The sequence below is a fragment of the Marmota monax genome, unplaced genomic scaffold, assembly GCF_021218885.2.
Source record: "Marmota monax isolate L192 unplaced genomic scaffold, Marmota_monax_Labrador192_F-V1.1 WCK01_AAM20220418_F8-fsc00005, whole genome shotgun sequence".
NCBI classification, from domain to species: domain Eukaryota; kingdom Metazoa; phylum Chordata; class Mammalia; order Rodentia; family Sciuridae; genus Marmota; species Marmota monax.
The window spans coordinates 12,552,691-12,575,325 of record NW_026692254.1 but is presented as its reverse complement, the minus strand read 5'-3'; the positions used below and the strand labels follow the sequence as shown (position 1 = coordinate 12,575,325).

Below are 22,635 nucleotides of genomic sequence, written 5' to 3'. Positions count from 1 at the left end.
ACTAATAAACGCAACAGTATGGAACTTATGTATATGTAGAACTTTTGTAGTAACTTCCAAAAGACTACCTGCACATAATTTTATTGGACATTGAATAAACTCTAATCTATTTAATATGAGGTCCAAATTCATGTGCTCATGGTAAGAATCCTTATGTGTTTTTCCAAAGGATAGGACTTAGACATTTGGAGTCCTGTACTAAGCCAGTTATTAAAACTTATTTTATGTGCAGTCATCTTTTTATGTAAAACAATCACCCTTTGCCTACATGAGGCATCTCATAAATTATATGGGACCATTTCCTTAATGACGAATTAAATGTTCACATGAACAACATGATGTTATTGGCATTAGGTCTAGTTCATACTTGAAGAAATCCATGTTTTACCCTTGAGTTCTAAGACTATTCCTACCTTGTAATTTTATTCCAGATCTATAGATTATAACATTGTCTAAACCATTCTAAATTTTACACCCAGCTATTTTAGTTTTCATCTATTTCCTTATATAAGACTGTCTTTTAAATTTAGTAATTACAGGGAGAACACCCAGGAAAGAACCTTGTGCTGACTTGCAGAGTTTTTATATATGAAAAACTGAGTGAAGACTACTAATAAAAGAACAAGACTGGAGTCTTAAATCTTCTGGTTTTCTCAGTGTTTGTAATAAACAACATACTGAATAGTTATTAAAAGGACATCAAGCTCTATGGAATTCTAGCTGTATGTTATTTACATATACTTACATGGTCATACTCAAACCTCCTGGGTTTCTAGAATTCAAGTGTTCTAAATCATTATCCTTTTCTGGTTATGCTCCACTTTCTATTTGGGTCAGACTCTGTGGTTGGCCACCAATGGAGCCTTATTAATATCTCAGGTTTTCTCTCCCTTACCTCTAACACAATAGTGCCTATCCAAACTCATCTTCTATCCTTACCAGGACTCCAGGGTTGAGCAAGGGAAAAAAGGTACTTGGAGGAGCACAGATGGCCCTTCAACCTCCCTGCCCTATGTGTGTTGACTTTTTGCATCTTTGCCTTTGGACTATAAAGTATAACTGATGAAAGTCAAGGGAGCAACAATGACCTGACCCAATCCAAAGCCACGTTATTCAATTTTAGTTGGATCTTCAGTATTCCTGAGAAGCAATCTTCTTTCCTAGTATATTTCCCCTAAAAGTAAACTCACTTGACTTAAATTCTTACTGACTTCATGACCATAATCTTGATTGGGTTGGGGGTACTTTTTCCTCATTACCATTTTTTTCTTTCTTTGTACCTAGACTTCTTATTAGATTAATGCTCCTGACCTCTCTCCAACAGTTTATTTCTTTTTAGGGAGGACTGCGTTTGTGATTGGAGTTTGGGAATCAGGACACTAGCATGCTTTTATTTCTGTCTTTGAAAATGAACTGCCTGCTAGGAACTTGGTTCTCACTTTGTCTTGGTCCTATGGTAAGCTGAGTGGGAAGGCTGACTCAGCCCATGAGAAGGAGGCTGCAGGGGCCACTGCTGCCTGTAACTGAGTGGGCATGTTCACTTCTGGATGTGTTCTTGGAAAGAAGTCAGCCACACCCTCCAGTAAACTTTTATGACTAATAAAGTGGATATTTTTATCTGTATCTGCCTGATGTCTGCATCTTTTTCTGAACTGGCTCTCAAAATCGGATGAGTAACAAGATTGTCATTTACTGTGAACATTAAAATTCCATTAATTCCACTCCTTTCCTTTCATTTAAACATCTTTGACTTCTATTAATTTATAAGATGATGACATTCAGCTGGGATCAACCCCAAATGACTTTCCCATCACTGCATATTTGTCTTTTCTATATGTCCTTCTTTACATCTGAGACATCATCCACCTCCCAAGACTGATCTCTGTTCCATTCCTCTTCTAGTCACTAGCTTGTCTTCTTGTTTGGGTTTCTTCTGCTAGCACCTTCTTTTTCAACTCACATGGAAAGAGGATATCAAACAAAAATATTTCAAAGCCACATATTGCTGATCAAACCTTCAGCAAGTATGAGACCTTAACCCAGACTCATACACAAATCTGACCAAAAACCACCTAATAGAATATTTTAGCAGAATAAGAATCTGCTATGATAGGTTTGGCTAGTCTAAGATCGATATCTCCTTAAGTACAGGGCCAACTGTATTGAAATATAATTTTAAAATTGCATTCTATACATTTTGAAATATACACCACACATTCTAAAAACCTAGTCTAATGTACTTACTCTAACCAAACATTAGATTTGGTGTTAAGCTTGCATGAAGCCACAGAAAAACGGAAAACACAATGGATAATATATATCTTCTTGTTTGAGAAGTTAAACTCTGACTAAGTTTTGTTAGGAAAGATTTTTTCCAACTTAATTGGTCTTGAACCTGTAGACCTGTGTGTGATAAGGGACGCTGAACCATAAAGAGAACAATGTGTTTCAAAGTTGATTTATAGAAGACACAGAAGGAGTCTTGAAGCTCAAATTGATGATACATATAACTAGTTATTTACCTGGTATGATGAAAATAGAATATTCAGGTCGACAAGTTCTACCTTGGTTGTGCTAGCAGAAGTTATCTATCAAATGTTTTCAGCCCACTGGCTCTCTTGATTGTCTCAGGTCGTCCCTTCAAGCAGACATTGCCTGCCAACACCAGCCCTTATTTTGGTGTTGCTGATATTAAGTATTCTTCCTGGCAATTTCTCCATAAACCTGTGTAACTTGAGGTTGTTCCTGGTTCCTAACAGGAAAATCAGTGTTTTGAACCCAGAGGAAGCATAGTTGATTCCCTCTTTTTTGATACTCTGGTTGAGGATAGGATAGAAATTTGTATTTGAGTCAGGAGAGATAAACTTTTGAGTCATCCATGCATTCATTCAAAAACAAAAACAAAAACAAAATCTCCTTCCTACTATGTGGAGATGTGCATATGCTAGACATAATTTTGGCAAACAAAATATAGACATGGTGTCAGACTTCATGGAGTTTAAACCAAGGATCCTGAGCCAGTCTAAGGTGTGAGGTGACAAGGGAAGTTTTCCATCAGGAACTGGCATTTGAGCAGAGATTCAAAGGATGAACAGGGAGAAAGGGTGTGGTGTACCAAACAAAAAGAACAGTATGTGCAAAGCCCTGTGTGGCAGGAATGACTTGGAACTTTTAGTAAATAAAAGGCCAAGACTTGGAATATGGAGCGTGAAGGTGAGAACAGTCTAGAGTAAGGCCAGAGACAAGGCAGGGCCTTGCAGCCCTGAGAACAGACCTTTAAAGGGAGCTGATGGATGAGAGGCACAGGACCCAATTTGAGACTGTAGAATGCAACACGGATTCAAAGAGCAGAAAGGGGTATGGAGACCTCAGTGTGTGCTGGCAGCAGAGACAGGAAGTGAGTGGATCCTACATTACCTGCAAGGGGAACTTGATTGTCAGTGAGGGAGAGGGAGGTGCCACAATATCTTGCCACTGTCTGTCTTGCTAAACTAGCTGAATGATGATACCATTCATAGAGCCCATAGCACAGGAAATGTCCAAGTTTGGAAGGAGAATTGTGAGGAAGTGCTTCTGAGATCCAGGTGGGCATGCTGGGTACGGCTTTGGTTTAAATATTGTGCTGCAACTCAATGTTACATTAACTCAATACTGAATCATCTCAAAAATCTCTTACTGAGGGACTAAATGTTGGGTCTTACAAAATGTTGACATTTTATGATAAGAGTATGTGGTTAAATTGTTAGAATTTTACTTGTAATTTCCAAGCAGTAGGAGAAAGCTACAGATTTGGTTCCCACACGGAATCGTTCAACATACCCTTCAGAACATCTTTGTGAACATGTTGGTATGAATGAGTTATGAGAATTGCTGTCTCAGGAAACTTTTCCTGAAAAGGTTCTCAGGAAATAGGGAAACAGGGAAGGGAATGATGTGCTTTTAACCAGACCCTGCACTACGATGGTGCACACACCACTGAGAGAAGAGCAGGAGAATCATCAAATGGTGAATGGTGATACAGAAAATCAAATCAAATTAATATATCAAGAATATTGAAGAATTAGAAGAAATGTCCAAATACTCAGAGATGGATATTAAAAGTAATAACAGGTGCTGAAAGTTAGGTACAAATAACTAATTTTCCTTCCATTCTTCCACCTTATCCCTTACTCCCCAGCTGGCCTGATTAGAGGGAAGGAAGCTCCCTTCTCCCCAAACTCCTTTTTGTCTCAGGCATTCACCTGTGAGTCAGCCTAGACAAGGTCAATAAAAGGAAATGGAGGGGCAGGAATGTGCTCCCATCACTTTTGGGGACCTGAGCCAAGGGAAACAGGAAGTAGTATGTTTTTTTTTTCATTTCTATTACGTATGCACAGAGCCCCAAGAGAAAAATGCAATTTGGTAGTGATCTGATAACCACATTCTTGAAGCCTTGTTCCAAGAATGGTAAAAATCCAAACAATGCTGCGGGAAGGGAGAAGGTGGAGAGGTAGAGAAAAACAAAACACAATTTCCATTGTAAATGATTGTCTATGACTAAATTCAAGTTAATATCTAACTAAAAGGTGGAAATTTTTAGACTATCTACAAGGGATAACTTGTTTTATGTAGAAATAATTTTTATATATTGAAAGTTTAGCAATTATTGTTAAAATATCAAATAAGTGTTTCAAAGTTTTATTGACAATGTACCTTACTAAGGCCAAAAGTTGATGTAGGTAACACTTGAGTTTGGCTGGTTGGGCTTGGTTGGATTACAAGATGACTGGGACTAGGAGAGGAAAGGGGTCAGCTGTCAGAGACTTCTCCCCTCCAGTGGGTTAGGGTATAGTCAATTGCCTGGGCACATACCAGGGAAACTTCAAGGTATGTCTGTGAATTCTGATGTAAATGTTGGGTCTCTTGATTGGTACTTGTTTGCTGAAATATCTTTTTGAAGTCCTACCATGATTTTGTTTTTCAATATACATATCCAATTGTATCAGGGCATTTTAATTTTGAGTACTCAAAAAAAAAAAAAAAAAAAAAAAACAAGAATGAGCCAGAATCCCCTTAGTCATGTCTCCTTTTCCATGCTCATTACACCCATATTGAGAGTTAAACTCATTAGAACTATGTGTTATCAGTTATGAAGATATTTAACAAACTTAAATTGCTTTTAGTAAGTGACAATATTCTAAAAGATTATGATTTTTTAAAAAACATAGCAAGGATTTATTGTTCTTGTCTAAAGTTTGCTGGTTACTCTTTCCCAATTTAGGGTAAGGCAATGTCATCAAGCTCCAAAAAATATCACTCTGTCCCTTCAGGACCTTCAGCCTTCATTTACTCATTCATGGATTTACACACTCATGAATTCATTCTTTTGGCATGATTAAGCACTACCGTGTGGACTATGATGATTCTGCTGGGTCCTGAGGATGTATACTTGAAATAATCTAATAAAAGAGGTGAAAGATCTCTACAATGAAAACTACAGAACACTGAAGAAAGAAATTGAAGAAGACCTTAGAAGATGGAAAGATCTCATATGCTCCTAAATAGGCAGAATTAATATTGTCAAAATGGCCACACTACCAAAAGCATTATACAGAATTAATGTAATTCCTATCAAAATCCCAATGACGTTCTTCATAGAACCAGAAAAAACAACCATGAAATTCATTTGGAAAAATAAGAGACCCAGAATAGCCAAAGCAATCCTTAGCAAGAAAAGTGAAGAAGGAGGCATCACATACAAGACCTTGAACTATACTACAAAGGTATAGTAACAAAAATAGCATGGTATTGGCACCAAAACAGACATGTAGGCCAATGGTGCAGAATAGAAGACACAGAGATAAAACCACACACATACAGTTATCTCATCCTGGACAAAGTTACCAAAAACATTCACTGAAGAAAAGAAAGCCTATTCAACAAATGGTGCTGGGAACAATGGAAAGCCACATGTAACAAAATGAAATTAATCCTCTCTCTCACCCTGCACAAAACTCAACTCAAAGTGGATCAAAGACTTAGGCACTAGAACAGAGACCCTGCACTAACTAGAAGTAAAGTAGGCCCAAATCTTCACCATTGGACTAGGATCTGACTTCCTTAATATGACCCCTAAAGCACAAGTAGTAAAATCAAGAATCAATAAATGGGATGGGTTCAAACTAAAAAGCTTCTTCTCAGCAAAAGAAACAATCAATAATGTGAAGAGAGAGCCTCCAGATTGGGAGAAAATCTTTACCACATTCACCCCAGATAGAGCATTAATCTCTAGGCTATAAAAAGAACTCAAAACACACACACACACACACACACACACACACACACACACCAAATAACCCAATCAACAAATGGGCTAAGGATCTAAATAGACACTTCACAGAAAAAGAGATACAATTGATCAAAAATATATGAAAAAATATTCAACATCCCCAGCAATTAGACAAATGCAAGTCAAAACTAAGAGTTCATCTCACTCCAGTCAGAATGGCGATCATTAAGAATACAGGCAACAATAAATGTTGGCAGGATGTGGGGAAAAGGTACACTCATATGTTGCTGGTGGAACTGCAAATTGGTGCAACCACTATGGAAGGTGGTATCTAGATTCCTCAGAAAACTTGGAATGGAACCACCATTTGATCCAGCTATCCCACTCCTTGGTTTAGACCCAAAGGACTTAAAATTATCCTTTTATAGTGACTTGGCCACATAAATTTTTATAGAAGCTCAATTCACAATAGCTAAGCTATGGAACCAACCTAGGTACCCTTCAGTAGATGAATGGATAAAGAAAATGTGACATATTTATTCAATGGAATATTACTCAGCTTTAAAGAATTAAATTATGGTATTTGCTAGTGAATGGATGGAGTTGGAGAATATTATGCTAAGTGAAATTAGCCAATTTCAAAAAACCAAAGGCTGAATGTTTTCTTTGAAATGTGGATGCTAATTCACAAAAAGGGGATGGAGGCCCTTGGGAAAAATAGAGTTACTTTAGGTAGAGGGGAGTGAAGGGAGAGGATGAGATAGGAGGATAAGAAGGATAGTAGAATGAAACAGATATTATTACCTTATGTATGTTATGATCTGAATTAATCAATACAATTAATAAGTTATAGATTATAGATTTTAAAATATAGATTAATAAAATAGTAAATATAGCCATAGTAACTCCATTATGGTTCTCATGTGAGACTGTTATATAAGCTGTTTTTTAAAAAGTATTAAAAATTTGTTTTTCTGTGCTTCATACATCTGTAAACGTACTCCAACCCAAGATGTACAACCACAACTGTGCTTGAACCCAGGATGTGGTTGTCTGATTCTGCTCTGCTACTGTTTTTCTCAGCCCTTGAATCCTGCTTGCTTGCAATTTGCAGATTCCATAGGATGTGGATTTATTCCTTAATATTGGAACCTCAGACAGCCCAGTACACTTCTATCAGAAGGCTGTTTGGACATGGCAGAAGCATCTTTGGCCAGGATAATATAGGTACAGTAAAATTCTTTGATTTGTTTAAAATTTGGACTTAGTGTGTCTTCTGAGTGGTTGCCCCATAAAAATGTAAGTATATGACTGCATGACCAATGTGACTCTACACCATCAAAAAATGAGAAATTATACCCCATTTATGTATGACATATCAAAGTGCATAAATGAATTCTACCGTAATTAGAACAAATAAAAATTATAAAGAAAAAAGGTGTTTGGAAGACCCCACTCTAATTTAGAGGACTCCACTCTCATGGGGAACAGACCTCATCCCACCCAGGTCCCAATCTCATGGGAGCACAGAGGTGGGGTTCTTGACCTCTGACTGCAAGGTTAGGAAGGATGTTTTAAATACAGCAACAGGCAGCGAGGCAGGATGAGGAGGTCAAGCCCTAGGGGAAGGCTATGCTGGGCAAAAGGAACACCCTGTACAAACACAGGGTGAAAGAGGGCTTCTCTGGCTTACAGTTCACTCCAATAATGCAAAACTTGTTTGTTTGTTTTTTTAAACTTAAATGAGGTAAATGCCCACACTTGGGAAGGGGCCTTTTTGGCCTGAATGTTTGCAATAAATGTTATCATTTACTTCTGTGTACAATCCACAGTCACCACCTGGTAACTTTCACATTATTTTTGGGGAAAACTTTTTAAAACTGAATCAACAGGAGAATACAGAGCCAAGGCTGAAATAAGCTTTAACATCCCTCTTCAAAGGAGGGGCGGGAGTCTGCAAACCCTTGGCCTAGGACCACCTGCTCGCACCTCTCACAAGTGACCCGGATGCGCTCGTCGTTGGACGACTGCTGCTCGTCCTCCTTCTCCTGGAAGTGCTCCTGCACGCACTGCTCCTCGAACTCGTGCAGCCTCTTCAGTTCCTCCTCGCTGAGGAAGAGCTCTGCATAAAGGGAGAAGTGTTGGCCACGTGAAAACCAAGCCAGATCCCTGAAGAATCATTTTAGTTGCATCACTGCGAATTTCATAACACAACTTTAAGTAAGCTCCCTTGTAGGTAGTTCTCTGACTCTTCCAATTGATTGTTAGCTAAGGGGGTGGGGCTGTCATGTGTAGTAATGGTCTTTCTACTGGAGCAAAATGATAACTTTTTGGTAAAAAAAGAAAGAAAACAAACAGCCCTGATTACATCTATTAAGAAAGCAAAATGAAGTAATATTTCTCAGCAAATCTTTTGCATGTCTTTTATGAAAAAGTGTATAGCATTATTTTCTCATCATCTTTAGATGCAACAAATTAAAACATTTTGAAAGGAACACTGAATGCATATATACATGTATATAGAAGAGATATTTTTAAAAACTCTCAGCTTATCTCCATGAGAAGACTTTCAGCAACATGAAAATTACTAATAAATGAACAACAATAGAAAAAAAAAATCAACAGAAAACAAGAAGCATTCTGAAAAGCACAGCAGTTGGTTTGTTGTGTTTTTCACACATGTAAATAGTTTAGTGGAAGTTTCTATGTTGGTGTCCAGTGGAAAGAGTTTTTTAAAAATAAACCCAAAATAGAAATGGAAAGTCCTGAACATACTTAGTCCACTGTCCCGTTCTTCCTGGTCCCCTTCTCTTTTTTTCCTGCAGTGACCACTGAGACGCATAATGATTATGTAGATATGGCTTAAAATAATCATTGGAGGGGGTAGGACAGGCCTGTCATGAAATGTCATAATCAGCTGATATCGCTGGAACTTCCACACTTGGTTGGATATTGACTTTACTTCAAAGAAGGTATTGCTTTTAAAAGAAAACATGTTACATATTACTTTTTATTGTGATTTCCCAAAGCAATCAGTTACTGACATTGAAATTAAAATAAACAATGAAATGGCTTTTAGTGTTAGTTGATTCCTTGATTATCTAATTTTTTGGTTTATCTATCAATATTTGTTTGGCTTATCTATCAATCTATTATTTACACTTAATGATATTTTACTCATATAGACAATTAACAATTAAGTGTATTAAATTGCTGCCCCCTGCTTTCTTGCATAAACCACACCATAGTCTATGCCGAGGAAATTTTGAGAAATATAAACTTTTTAAATCAAACAACTAAATGATGACTTTTATTTGTTGATAACTGAATCAACTATTGAACTTATTTGATTCAAGGCATGTTATTTAGGATGTGGGATAGGTACAAACTTTATTTTGTTTTAGCTTCCAATGGGAGATCATAAGCACAGGATTGTAGGGTCTTCCAGTACTGGGACTTTAGAAAAGCCAGTTACTGTCTTGTGACCTTAGTTTTCTCATCTCTCAAGCCAGGCATTAGGACCAGGTTCTCTTCTGTTTAGTTTTAAGATTTAAATTTCCATGAAGTATTTTTCCCTCATATTTTTCATCTTAGAAGTGAAAATAATTTTTCAAGTTATTAAGCATTGTCAACATATTCATCATATAATGCCAGGTAGGCAAATTTTATAAGAAGCTTGATTCAGTAACTTAAACCATTTTTCTTAGACCATTTATTCTGCAAATAATAAGAATATATGTTATAGTAATTGTAGCAGTGTCTGAAATTAGTTTTGCTTTCTGTGTCTCTTATCATGAATGAAAAGCACAACTTGACCAAATCTCTCAGGGAACTTTTGCCTAAGAAAACATTTTGATTAGATTAAAATACTACAGTGTTAAATTACGAATCAAGATTAAATTTAAGTGTATTTAAGTGCCAACTCTTGATTTATGAATACATTAGATTGATTAAAGTTGAATCAAAAAGACTACAACCATTCTATTCATATGAAAGCCCTAATGAGCTTCTTTGCAAATACCTGGTACATGGGTGATTTCTGAGATTAAACCAAAAATTTAAAAGGCAATAAATGTAAGGGCATGGTCATCAGCCATGACACGTACTTGAAAACAGCGATCAGCAGGTTAACCAGCAGGATGTTGGCTACTAGTAGATAGCATGCCATGAGAGCAGGTGTGAGCCAGGCCCCTGGGATGCAGGGAGGGAGCCTCTTGCCATCCTCGTCATAGAGGTTTTCACCACAAGGAGCTGAAAGAAATGTTTGCGTTTTTGTGCTTGCTTTTTACATATAATAAGAAAATAATAATATCCATAACATGCAATTAGATAGCCTCTTTCCTTTTTAATATGATTTTTCTTATTTCTTGTACAGTAATTTTCCAGTAAAAAATAAATACAAAGAAGGAAAGAAAACTCATATCTGCACACAGAGGTAGTCAATTTTAGTTTGTCGTATTTATAAACATTTCCCATTTCTTTATTTTTTTAACACAAAAGTTCTTAATGATTAAACAGACAAATCCATCTTTATGATGTCATCCAAATAGTTATCTACTAGAAAGTTGTCATGTCTTCTAAGTATTTAACATGAACTTATGTTGTATTCTGGTTCTTTTTTGATTATATTTGTACATTAACTTTGAAAATAACTTCATTCTATAATGTGGGGTAAGGAACCCACTAACCTCTCAAATCAACTATTCTGGGACCACATATGAAAAATAATCTTTTATTTCTGTGCTCATTTGAAATGCCACCTTTATCATAGGAGATCTGTTTCTCAGAGGGGAAAAATAGGATAATCCCAATGTTGAATTTATACTTTGTTCATTTTTAACTTTCATTTTAAAAAATCATTCATTATCACCAGGAAACTAAAGATATATTTGAAAACAGTATAAGAATATCAGTAATCAGGTAATGAAAAAGCTGTTTAGTAAACACATTTCATGAATTCAGATCATCAATTGCACGTAAACTTACGATTAATTTCCATGGCGTAGACTATACAATGATTGGAAAGCAGGAGTTTGTTTTGTTTTTTAGTTGTGACAGGAGGGGAGGAAAGAAAACAAGATGATAGTTGAGAGAAAAGTAAAGCATAATAACTGTTTTGCTGTCAAGAAATGCAGATATTTCAAGCTTGGAAATTACGGATTTTCTCTTGGAAATTGCTCTGTTTAGAAAAATTGTACACATTATTAATTCTAAAAAATGCATTTTATGAATATTTATTTTACCATATGACATATGCAACAGCAAAAGCTCACTACTTAAACATACTATGAAAAAGACATAATGTTATTGGCAGATGATCATTTTATCTTACTGGTCAACCAATCAAACATTTCCTGTATTCCAATACAAGCACCTCATAAGCACAAATCATGCTATACAAGAATTATTATGTAATGGATCAAGAATTGAAAACCTACATTTAATGGTATTACTGAAAATAATATAGCTCTAAATTTACTTCGTTATCTCCACTCATTACTCAATTTAATTTTAAAAACTGAACAATGAAAACATTGTAGCTTGTGTCTGGAGTCCAGAAAGTTTTAAGAAATATGCACATTTACTTACTTTAATAATCTCTCAAAACTAATTAGATTTTTATGTTCTAGTTTATCAAGTTACAAACACATCCAATAGTTGATTTTGTGATATTTGTAATAATAATGTGTTCAGAATCATGTTATACAAGATAGAAAGAATAAACTGAGTCACATTGTTATCTGTCTAACATAGTGGCAGTATATCTATTGACAACCTGTGTTTCACATAAGAGACAGATATCTGAAACTTTCTGTTCACATACAGCAGAACTTCAAAAGCATCAGACATACTATTATATTGCTTCATGGTAAAATACAACTTGTAGATGAAAACATTGGTACTGACATGAAAATAAGACTAAAGCACCTTGTTCACTGGTGAAGACTTAACTGTCCTGATGAAATTGGTATAAGAACATTTGAACTTTATGTCCCTACAACTCAGGAGACGCTGACCTAACAATTCAGCCTGCAGAGGTGCTGGTCTATATTCCCCAGAAGTCAGTGGAGGATTGTGACTCATTTGCTCTAGTACCATCCAGGTTACTGTTGACAATAAAAATAGCACTCCTGTATATAGGTATTGAATTATCACACTGTACCCCATAAATATGTAAAATAAATTGTCAGTTAAAAGATAAACAAATACATTAAGAAGTTAAAGAACAAGACCAGTAGTGAAGAAGAAATGGATCGCTATATAGAAAATGGGCTTTGATGGCTGGAAGAGGAGAATGATGAGAGGCATTAGCTCCCTACCATGCTTTCAGGTTCATTCTACTGAAATAAAACTACCAGCTTCATCCTTGGGGGGAAGACATTGGGATGAAAGAAAACCTGGGATATTGGCATTGGAACTATATTCATGTAGTGTCTTTCAGGGATGTCTTTCCCTTGAAGTAAGTGAGAATCTTTCAGAATTCTAGTGAATGGGTTTTAGAATAAAAGAAATGATTTAGGTCTCAAAAAATCTATATTCCATAAACTGTACTTATTTTTTCATAAGATAATTTGATGCCTATGGCAGAATGAAAAAAAAATGCTTTATTTCCAAATTAATACATAATCTTCAATTAATTTGGATCTGATCATCTGCCTCAGAAGCAGGGAAGAGAATCTTACTATGAATTCTATTCTTACGGTCTATCTGGTCTGCAAACACCTCTCCGTAGATCATCCAGTAGGGCATGTAGAAGATGTTTCGGGCCAGTTTCCAAGAAGGTTTCTCTTCTGGGTGCAAAATGGCTTGACGGGCTACTCCAAAACTCATCAGCACGACCAGCATGATGACCACAAAGTAGAGCATGTCAATCATCTGAGTAGGGAGAATGTATGATTCATTACTGCCTTGACTCATGGGCCAAGTTCATACTTGTTCATTACTCTCTCCAAAGACTCAACAAATGCTTCATTAGGATGGAAAAATCCTCTTTCCCTTCTTTCCTTCCCAACCATGGGTTACTTGTTTTTTTCTATCCCACACAACATATATACCTTCTTCTAGAATATTAACATCTTTATCAGCTCCTATTCCATCAGACCTCTCCTCTGTTATTGCTCACTGACATAGTTTGGATCTAGAATGTCCCACAAAGGTTCATGTGTTAAATAAAGCCTTGGTCCCCAGTGTGGCATTATTAGGAAATGGTGGAGCTTTTAGGAGGCGGGGGGCCTAGTGGGAGAAAGTTAGGTCATTGGGGCATTCCCTTGAAGGGGATATTGGAACCCAGGCTCTTTCCTTTCTCTTTTTTGCCCCCTGGCTTGTGATTTGGGATTGCCTCACCATGTGTTTGTGCCACTATGTGCTGCTTTGCCCCAGACTCAAAGCACCTGGGCCAATGAATTGTCAGATGATGAGCTAAAATAATTCCTTTCACTTATTGGTTGTATTTCGTTACAGTAATGGAAATATGACTAACACTTCTGTAAACAGATATTCTTATAGCAACTGTAAATGTGAAGAATTGAGAAAAGATGGGAGTTTGTGAGAGAAAACAAGGAGCAAAAGGGAGATATACGTAAGTAGGTAAAAGGATAATTGAGAAATAAATTGAGAGTGTACACCAATATTTAATCATACATCATACAAATGATGAGTGGCAACAATGAACAATGCTCTGTTTACTGTGGATGCTAAAATGATAGAAATTCTAGTTTTGAACATCCCTGAGGATGAGGGCCCTTACTGAAATTGTCTAAAAGCCATTCCCCCTATAAAGAGTTATTCCTACACTTAGAAGGCTTCCTTTCTTCTGGTACTAGTGCTAACACTGAGGCTTTTTAGGTAATGTAATGATAACCAGCTGGTTCATGTTTAGTTTCATATTCTATGACTTGTTCAGAGTAAATTTCACAATAAATCTGTCTTGGCCTAATCACGTGAAGTACCTGTGTCTGCTCCATGCTGCTCATGAGCTGGAGATGGTCTGGAGTACAGGTGAGGAAATAGCCCTGGGTCCCTTTTGTTTCTAACTTTTACTACAGATTAGGAGTTTGTCAATCATATTTTTGCCATAAAAACATTCAAGTAGATGCAACCTCATAGAATTATCAAATCCAGTTTCCTATACTAAAGAATGCTAAAAATGTTTCCAGTCATCAAGGTGTAGGGTAAATATTTTGAGATACCTATCTTGCTACTGAATTCTGTTTGCATCAAAACCTGATGCTCTCTCTTGCCCTGGTAAGGTGAAGCAAACTCTTATAAAAGAAGAAGATATTTTCTTTTACTTTACTGTCAAAATGCAATTATTAATAATAAATCAGAAGTAATTTTTTAAAAATGAAAGTAACTGATTATATGAAAGAAAAAAGATGTATGCATTGAGTGCTTGATATATATTGAGAGATGCACGCATATATATGTAGGTATGTGTGTACAGTAAGCCCTTAGCTCATTTTCACTAGATTTTATTGTTATTAATATGTAGGAGAACTGTGTATTTCAAAGCAAAGGTTTCCTATAAGAAACCATCTGCAAAGGAAAATCCAGAAGAAACTGAAGAAAGCCACACCCAAGGCCTGGTCTTTTATCCTAACCACAGTACAAAATATCCCTGGTTACTCATGTGAAATCATTACTAACCATCTTTCCAATCATCATCACGTAGGGCCCCAGATACTTGTTGACACCAAAGATGTCCAAGACACGAATGTACCAGAGGATGATGTCCACACAGTAGATGACCCGACCATAGCCCATGTATGGCTGGTTCTGGAGGCGAAGGATTGCTCCAATCATGAACATGGAAATGGCCACAAGATCAGTGATGTTCCAGTACTCCTGAAGCCACACTTTTATTTTCTGGCCGAGTTTGCCTGGTTCTGACATGAGGATCTGAAAACCGAAAAGAACAATAAACTAAGAGTGCATTGTTGGAAGCCTTGTCTTTTTCAGAATCTTGGAAAGATAAGGTTGGTGGAACATTCCAGGGCATCTGGTCTCTTTTCTGCTCAAGACCTCAGAACACTAATCTTCTCAGGCAGACAGATATCTAGAAAGGGAAATTCCATGGAATCCTCTGTATTCATAGATTCAGGGTTTCATAAACTCTCAGGAAATGCCTTCCAAATTATCTCCTTCTGGCTGTAATTAAAGCAGCTGCCTTTTGATTTCTTTTCTAATTATTGGACACATGCCTGTTGGCCCACATTCCAGACTTATACAAGAGGAAAAGTCTAGAGCAGGAATGAACCCTATGTGGTTACACAGTGGTGTGGGGTGTGTGTGTGTGTGGTGGGGGTGAGATCCACATGGGCAGAATGAGGCTAGGAAATGGTTGATTTGCCAAAATTCCTTTGCAACTTAAATACGACAAGTCAGGGGAAAGTTGAACCAGGTTTTCCCCTACTTGAGATATTATCCTTTCAAAATCACCACTGATTAAAAGGAGACTTCCCCAGAGTAAAATGGAAAATATTTAGCAAGCAGCATGCATGGGCACACAGTGACGCTGCAGTAGGCGGGAGGGCTGCCATGCCAGGGTACCCCTTTAGTTCTGCAGATTGTGGGTAGATTCCAGGGTCTCAGGCCTAGGATGGGGTGATGACTATTGATCTGCCAACATAGAAGGGATTCCCTAGTCTAACAATCCTTTTGTACTGGCTGATGGATGCCTCTCTTTCCTGTAAATGGGAGGCAGGCTTCTGGAATAACATATCTTAGTTCAGGGCTGATGCCCAGCAGGAGCACAATTGCACTAGAGGCCATTCAGGTGGGCCACTTGGAAAGTCCCAGTTGTAGCACGCACAAAATTTTAATGGAGCCCAGCTAGAAAAGAAAGAGTAGTTGTAGAAAACTGATTGTACAGTCTTGGATTCAGCACTCTTTTGTTTTCTCAGGCTCTCATTAGACCTGTGACATAAAACTCACTATGCCTGGATGAGGTTAACTGTCATAGTTTTACAGTTCAGTAAAAGGGTCAATAGTAATCACAAAATACTAGTATTGGTTCTGTATTATTTGGAGAAAGGTTAGGAAATTGTGCTGTGTGATTTTTTCAGTTCAAGTTCATGTTTTGCTTGGATACAAGCTTCCTCTTTTGAAATGAATATAGTGAATTCAAACCTGTGGATGATATCAGAAATTACCTGGCCCACATTTCCTGTGCCGCCTGCAGAAGTTGGCTTCTTGGCATTTCATTTTAATTTTAAGTCCTCTGTGATGTAAGATCCAAGTGTAAGACCGTATCTGTTCTATTTTAACACTCAGTTGAAAGTCTTATTCCCTCTGTAACAGATGCTCTGGGCCTTACCGAGATAGATCACCTGGAGATTTTTGCCAGGTGAGTGTGATCATCCCATCTGCTACAGGTGCTGCTGTTAGGCCCATACCTGCCCCCTTATGGGAGGCTTGTTCTTGGGCAATTGTAATCGCCTCTCTGGTGGGTGCCAAAGTCAGACTGATGTGCACACAACACTCCACTCCCTTTTCTCAAGGTGGAACAGATTCTACAGTGTCTAATCATCTCAGATCCGTTGCAGGATTAAGCTGGGGACAGATTCTACTGGAAACCACAGTTCTCTTGATTCCTTTCCTTCCTCTGGCCTGTTTTCCTTGCTCCCTTCATTGAGGGCCCTGCTTTTATACATTCTTGCACCATGCAAGTACACAGTGTGATCCAAATCTCAAATTTAAGGTGACAGAATATGAAGCCAAATGTGTACCCAGTATAGTGATTGGTTTATCTCAAGTAGCTGGCAACATTTGCTTTTGCTTTTGTATGCATTTAGACCTGTTTTTATTATTGAATATAATTTATTTTAGCTTGTGTTTTTATTCACAAGTTCAAGTTCAGTTGGATGGAGAGGATGTACACATTTAAAACAAGTGAATGGAATAAACATGGGATGATGATACTCAAAAGAAAAGAGCCCTGGTACCTATCATTTGCATGAAATGTTTTTCAATAAAACTTGAAATTGGAGCCAATACTTAGTGTGGCAGAGACAAGCCTTTGGAGTAATCACCTCTCGTATTTTCTCTAATGCCAGGCTCACAATGTAGGAGATGACAATCCACTCCTGGAGAGAGGGCCAGCCGTCCATCCGCACCAGGATGACATAGTTAAACAGCAGTAAATAACCCAAGTATGAAATCTGGAGGAAAGAAAAAGCTGTTAGCAATGTTTGAGGAGAGAATCTTGGAATCGGGTTTTGAAATCTTATTTTTAGCATGGCACATTTTCTAAAGTGAATTTTCAATTTCTAAATGGACTTAGTTATTTAGAGGATACCCCCTCTGCACATCACCAGTATAGATAGAGAGCTTTGAGATAGGTTGGAGGTATTTTATGCTTCAGCATGATATGGGCAATGGCATTTCATTTTCTACATGACAATATATTTATTGGTACTGTCATCCTTATGGGGAAATTATGAAGTTGCAATAATTATGACACACAGGGAAACTTTGAATAGTTTGCTGGTGTCCCTCCTATATTCTTGGAAATTGGAAAATGTTACTTACTCCTCCCGACCTCACATATTTCCCTCTTAAATCTCTCCATTATTTTTTCCATACTTTCATTGGTACAGTGTAGTTGTACATAATGGTGGGATCTGTTGTTACAGATTTGTATATGAACACAATATAACAATATAATTTGGCCAATATCATTCCCCAGGATTTTCTCTTTCCCTCTCCTCCTTCAGCCCCCGGTCTTTCTCCTCTGCTCTACTGATCTGCCTTCATGAAACTCTCCACTACTGACAGAAGTTAGAAGGGAAGACATGTGAAGAGATCATCTTCCCAGGCCATGGAGCTGACGGACCTAGGAGTCCCCTTGACTACCAGTAACAAATCTGTGATATTTGGTGGCCACCACAGGTTCTCTGTCTTTTTTTTTGGCAAGAAAAAAAAGTAGAGTTGGAGGTGAGGGTGAGGCAAGGCATACGGAGTAAGGTACGGGGTGGAAATAGTTTATTTGAAGCTGATTTTCCCAGATTAGTTCACTACCAACCTGGGAAAACTTCAGCTTTGGGGCTCTTCACTGTCACAAACCTTTTCTGAGGTCTTGTAGGAAGAGTCTAGCATTTGTGTATTTGTGATTTGACAGTATTCTTTCCCCAATGATCTGTCCCTCCTGATTCAATAAGTTTTACCAGGATGTAGGTAACATCCCCTGTGTTCACGGGGTTGTGGCTCACTGGATGTGATTCCTGCTAAAACTCATGTTGACCTATGATTCCCAAAAGGTGTTGAGAGGTGGTAGGGCCTACTGAGAGGTTTTTAGGCCATGGGGAGCCCTCATAAATAGATTAATGCCATTTCTCAGGAGGACTGAGTCCTTGCTCTAGTGGAACGGCATTACTTCTTTCAGGAATGGATTTGTTTTGGTGATAATGGGTTGTTTTAAAACAGGTCAGCTCCTTTGCCCTTCCCTTTCTATTGCACATGGCTGCTTGCCCTTTGGCTTTGCATCATGAGTTGAACTACTGTGAAACCATCCTCCAAGGACATCATGCCAGTGCCATGCTCTTGGACTTCTAGAACTATAGCCAAAACAATCTCTTTTCCTTATAATTACCCAGTATCAAGTGCTCTGTTACAGCAATGTAAAATAGACAAAGACAAATATTTCCTCCTTACAGGAGGATTAGAGCCAAAGTTCTCAATCTTTGGGCTATGTTAGAATTCCCCAGAAACTGTACATCTCTCTTACATCCAGAGAGAGCATCAAGACTGTCTGTATGAGGCCTAAGGTTGAAAAGCCTGTCAGACTCCTGGCCTTGCCCTCCCTCAGTGCTGAGCAGTACTTTAGGTTGTATAAACCCCAGATTCTCAACTGATTCTGACCAGAAACTGAGGGTAGCCTTGGCTTCAGCTGCATCCTCAGATAGGGCTTCCAAGAGGTTGGTTGTGCAGACCCATAGTTGATTTCCAGGGCAACCCCCCTTCTCTCCTCTGCCCTCTGCCCATCTTTATGCATTGTCCCATCCATGACCTTGTCCTATCACCTGCTCCTGGCCCAATGACTAATGGAATCACAGTGCCATGGCCACACTGCTGTGTACTGTGGCTCGGTGCTTGGGATTTCATGAAAAATACTGTCCTTCCTCCAAACTGATATGGATACCCAAGCCACAGTGTGTCTGGTCAACTCTGCTGGACTGCCTGCAGATAGCCAGTTTCACTCACAGGTGCTTCCTTCTACTCCCACTTCCTCTTCTGCTCTTGTTAGCAGAAAGCCACACTCAGAGCAGTGGAGACCTGGACACTAGAGAGTGTGCTGCCAAATGAGTCAGTTTGGTGAACACTTTAGAGAGGTCTTGATTTGCTTCCCTATCCTAGGAGTTTATGATCTGGGCTCAGCCATACCCTTCTAATAATCCCACCTGTTCAGTGAAAAATGAAAAATTAGATTTCCCTAAGTTTCTATTACTAAATATTTTTTTTAAAAAATCATTTTAAGCAAATAGAATGTGACTAATTTGTTTTATTTGTTTGTTTGTTTATTTATTTACTATGGTGCTGGGATTTAAACCCAGGGTCTTACACATGCTGGTTGAACATTCTACCACTGAGTCATATCCACAGTTTGACTATTTTGCTTTATGAAATGTTATATTTTGGGAAAGGTTGGTCATATTTCTCTCTATATATAAAATATATGACAGGGTATCTGGATTCAATTTTAGTTAAAGCTCTCAATTAGTACTGTTTTTTTTTTAAGAATTCATTTCAGTTCAGTAAATTTTTAGACACAATTTTAAGCCTTTGAAGATTTTGTTGTTACCAACATATCTTGATATTCAAAACAGGCTAAATGGTAAATGCTAAGGAGGTAGGCTTACTGTGTAAAACCAGAACTTAACAATGGGAGCGTTATAGAATTCACAGATCTTTGTTCCAATGGGAATACTTTTTTGCTTTTTGTGTGCATTCTCTTCGTCCCCCTTTCTTGAGCCAGCATCTGCATTTGCATCCTGGAAAACAGAACACAGTACGTGGCAGGCATGGTGGCTAATTGGGAAATGAAACAAACCATAGCGCATGGGCACCCTTAAAAAGAAAGAATCTAAAAACACCCCCCAGTTAGTACGATGTCTAATCCATGGTAACAGATATATCAAGAATCATTAAAATGAGAGTTAATTGATATTCTTAAGATCAAGGGTATCACTGACCATATTCTCATCTTCTTTTTCTTTGCCATCTTCATTTTCCTTGGATGTTTGGTATGAAAAATCATCATATGTGCGAAATTCCAAAAACAAGATGGTGGGGGGAAAAAGAATTCCCATGATAACCTATGAATGATGAGAAATGAATCCATTATAAGCTTTGGAAATTCTAGAAAAATTTCTCTAGTACAGTTGTCCCTCAAACTCCATGGGAGTTTGGCTCCCACAAAGATACCAAGACCCACAGAGGCTCAAATACCTTACAACAAATGGTGTAATATGCATAAAACCTATGCACCTCCTCCCTTATACCTTACATCATCTTTATGGCTTACAATAATTAATACAATGAAAGTGTCATGTAAATAGTTGGTATGTTGTATTTCACAGGGGAAAATGACAAGAAAAAACTCTGCGTATGTTCAATAAAGACAAATTTTTTCTCAAATATTTTCAGTTTGAGTTGTTTTGATTCATGGATGCAAATCTTTCAGGCAAGGTAAGGAGGACTGATCATATAGTTAAAATTTTTAAATTATAACTTTCGACACTAGTCAGTAACCTAAGATCTCTGTATCATGTTTATCTCTGCTCTGGTGTTGTATGCCTTGTTGTGTTTTGTACACTGGTAGAATTAAAGACAGTGAAAAATTTAAGACTATTCATTAAATTTTAGATAAATGGTAAGCAGCATCATGCATAATCCTGACTTTAAAAAAGTAAAATTCTTATATTAAGTTTCAGAGCAAGTGAATCAAGCTGGGATGTAGCTCAGTGGTGGAATGGTTACCTGCATGAGGCCCTGGGTTTGATCCCCAGCACTGCGTGAAACAAGTAAGGTAAGCAAATCTTTAAATTAAAATAAAATAGTATAAACAAATAAAATATACTAATAACTAGTGAAGTAGACTATAAGTATTTTATGTAGAAATAACTTCAACATATATAGGAATATGTGAAGAAAATTGGAAGGCTAACGTGACTCAAAGAATAAGACTTAATTGAGCTCAGCCTGGACAATAAGAGGATATTCTGGCCCACAGATAGAGAACTCATTGGCATTTATATCAATGTGTTTCTACACTCTACCAATTGCTCAAATCATCCCAAATTTGAATTTGAATCATATAGAACCTTTACATTGTGTGTATTTTTTTGTTTTTTCCTGAAAGTTAGACTCCCCTTCTATTTTCTTGTTAAGAATATAATGGGTTTTTGTTTCCTTAACCTATATCCCTGATACTTTGTGGCTCTTTAATCATTCAATCTATTTATTGGGGTCAATTCTATTCTTCTTTGTGGGTTTTTTTTTTGGGGGGGTGGGGTACTGGGACTTGAACCCAGGAGCACTTTACCACTGAGCTATATCCCAAGCCCTTTTTCATTTTTATTTTAAAACAGGATCTCACTAAGTTGCTTAGGGCCTAAGATGCTGAGGCTGGTCTTGAACTTGCAGTTCTCCTGATTCAGCCTCCTGAGTTGCTGGGATTACAGGTGTGCACCACCATGCCTGGCTATTTTTCTTGAATATTTTCTTCTTGGGTTCTGCTGACACTTTGTATTTATTTACTCTGACTGCCTTTCTCTCTGCTGCATGGGTTTAATATGGGAATTTGTAAAATGTGGGACTTGTTTCTTCCATTTCACATTGCTTTCTTTTCTTTTCTTTTTTGTGGGGGTGGCAGTGGTACTGGGGATTGAACTCAGGGGCACTCAACCACTGAGCTCACACTCCCAGCCCTAGTTTGTATTTTATTTAGAGACAGGGTCTTACTGAGTTGCTTAGCATCTCGCTGTTGCTGAGGCTGGCTTTGAACCTGCTATCCTCCTGCCTCAGTCTCCCAAGCTGATGGGATTACAGGCGCACACCACTTGGCCCAGCCTCACATTACTTTCTTTACTTATAATATTGTTTTAGTCAGCTTTTCTGCTCAAGTGACCAAAAAATCCTGAAAAGAACAATTTTGGAGGAGGAAAATTTTATTTGACGCCTCACAGTTTCAGAGGTCTCAGTCCATAGAAAGTTGGCTCCGTTGCTTTGGGCCTGAGATGAGGCAGAACATCATGGCAGAGAGTGGTGGAGAAAAGCAGCTCAGGACATGGCCACCAAGAAGCAGAGGGAGAGCTGTGCTCACCAGGTATAAAATGTATATTCCAAAGTCATGTCCACAGTGACCTACC

The 22,635-nt window shown here is 37.8% G+C and overlaps 1 protein-coding gene across 1 annotated transcript in view; it reads right to left on the bottom strand.

Annotated features, from left to right (window-relative positions):
- Trpm1 (transient receptor potential cation channel subfamily M member 1) overlaps nucleotides 1-22,635 on the bottom strand; it is a 140,728-nt gene that overhangs the window by 11,762 nt on the left and 106,331 nt on the right. Inside the window, exons 18-26 of the mRNA XM_058576635.1 lie at nucleotides 20,458-20,580; nucleotides 20,125-20,256; nucleotides 17,299-17,427; nucleotides 14,915-15,166; nucleotides 12,952-13,144; nucleotides 11,255-11,275; nucleotides 10,375-10,519; nucleotides 9,044-9,246; nucleotides 8,258-8,390 (exon numbers count right to left, since the gene is read on the bottom strand). Coding sequence (XP_058432618.1) covers nucleotides 8,258-8,390; nucleotides 9,044-9,246; nucleotides 10,375-10,519; nucleotides 11,255-11,275; nucleotides 12,952-13,144; nucleotides 14,915-15,166; nucleotides 17,299-17,427; nucleotides 20,125-20,256; nucleotides 20,458-20,580 — 1,331 coding nt within the window. The remainder of the gene's footprint in view (nucleotides 1-8,257; nucleotides 8,391-9,043; nucleotides 9,247-10,374; nucleotides 10,520-11,254; nucleotides 11,276-12,951; nucleotides 13,145-14,914; nucleotides 15,167-17,298; nucleotides 17,428-20,124; nucleotides 20,257-20,457; nucleotides 20,581-22,635) is intronic.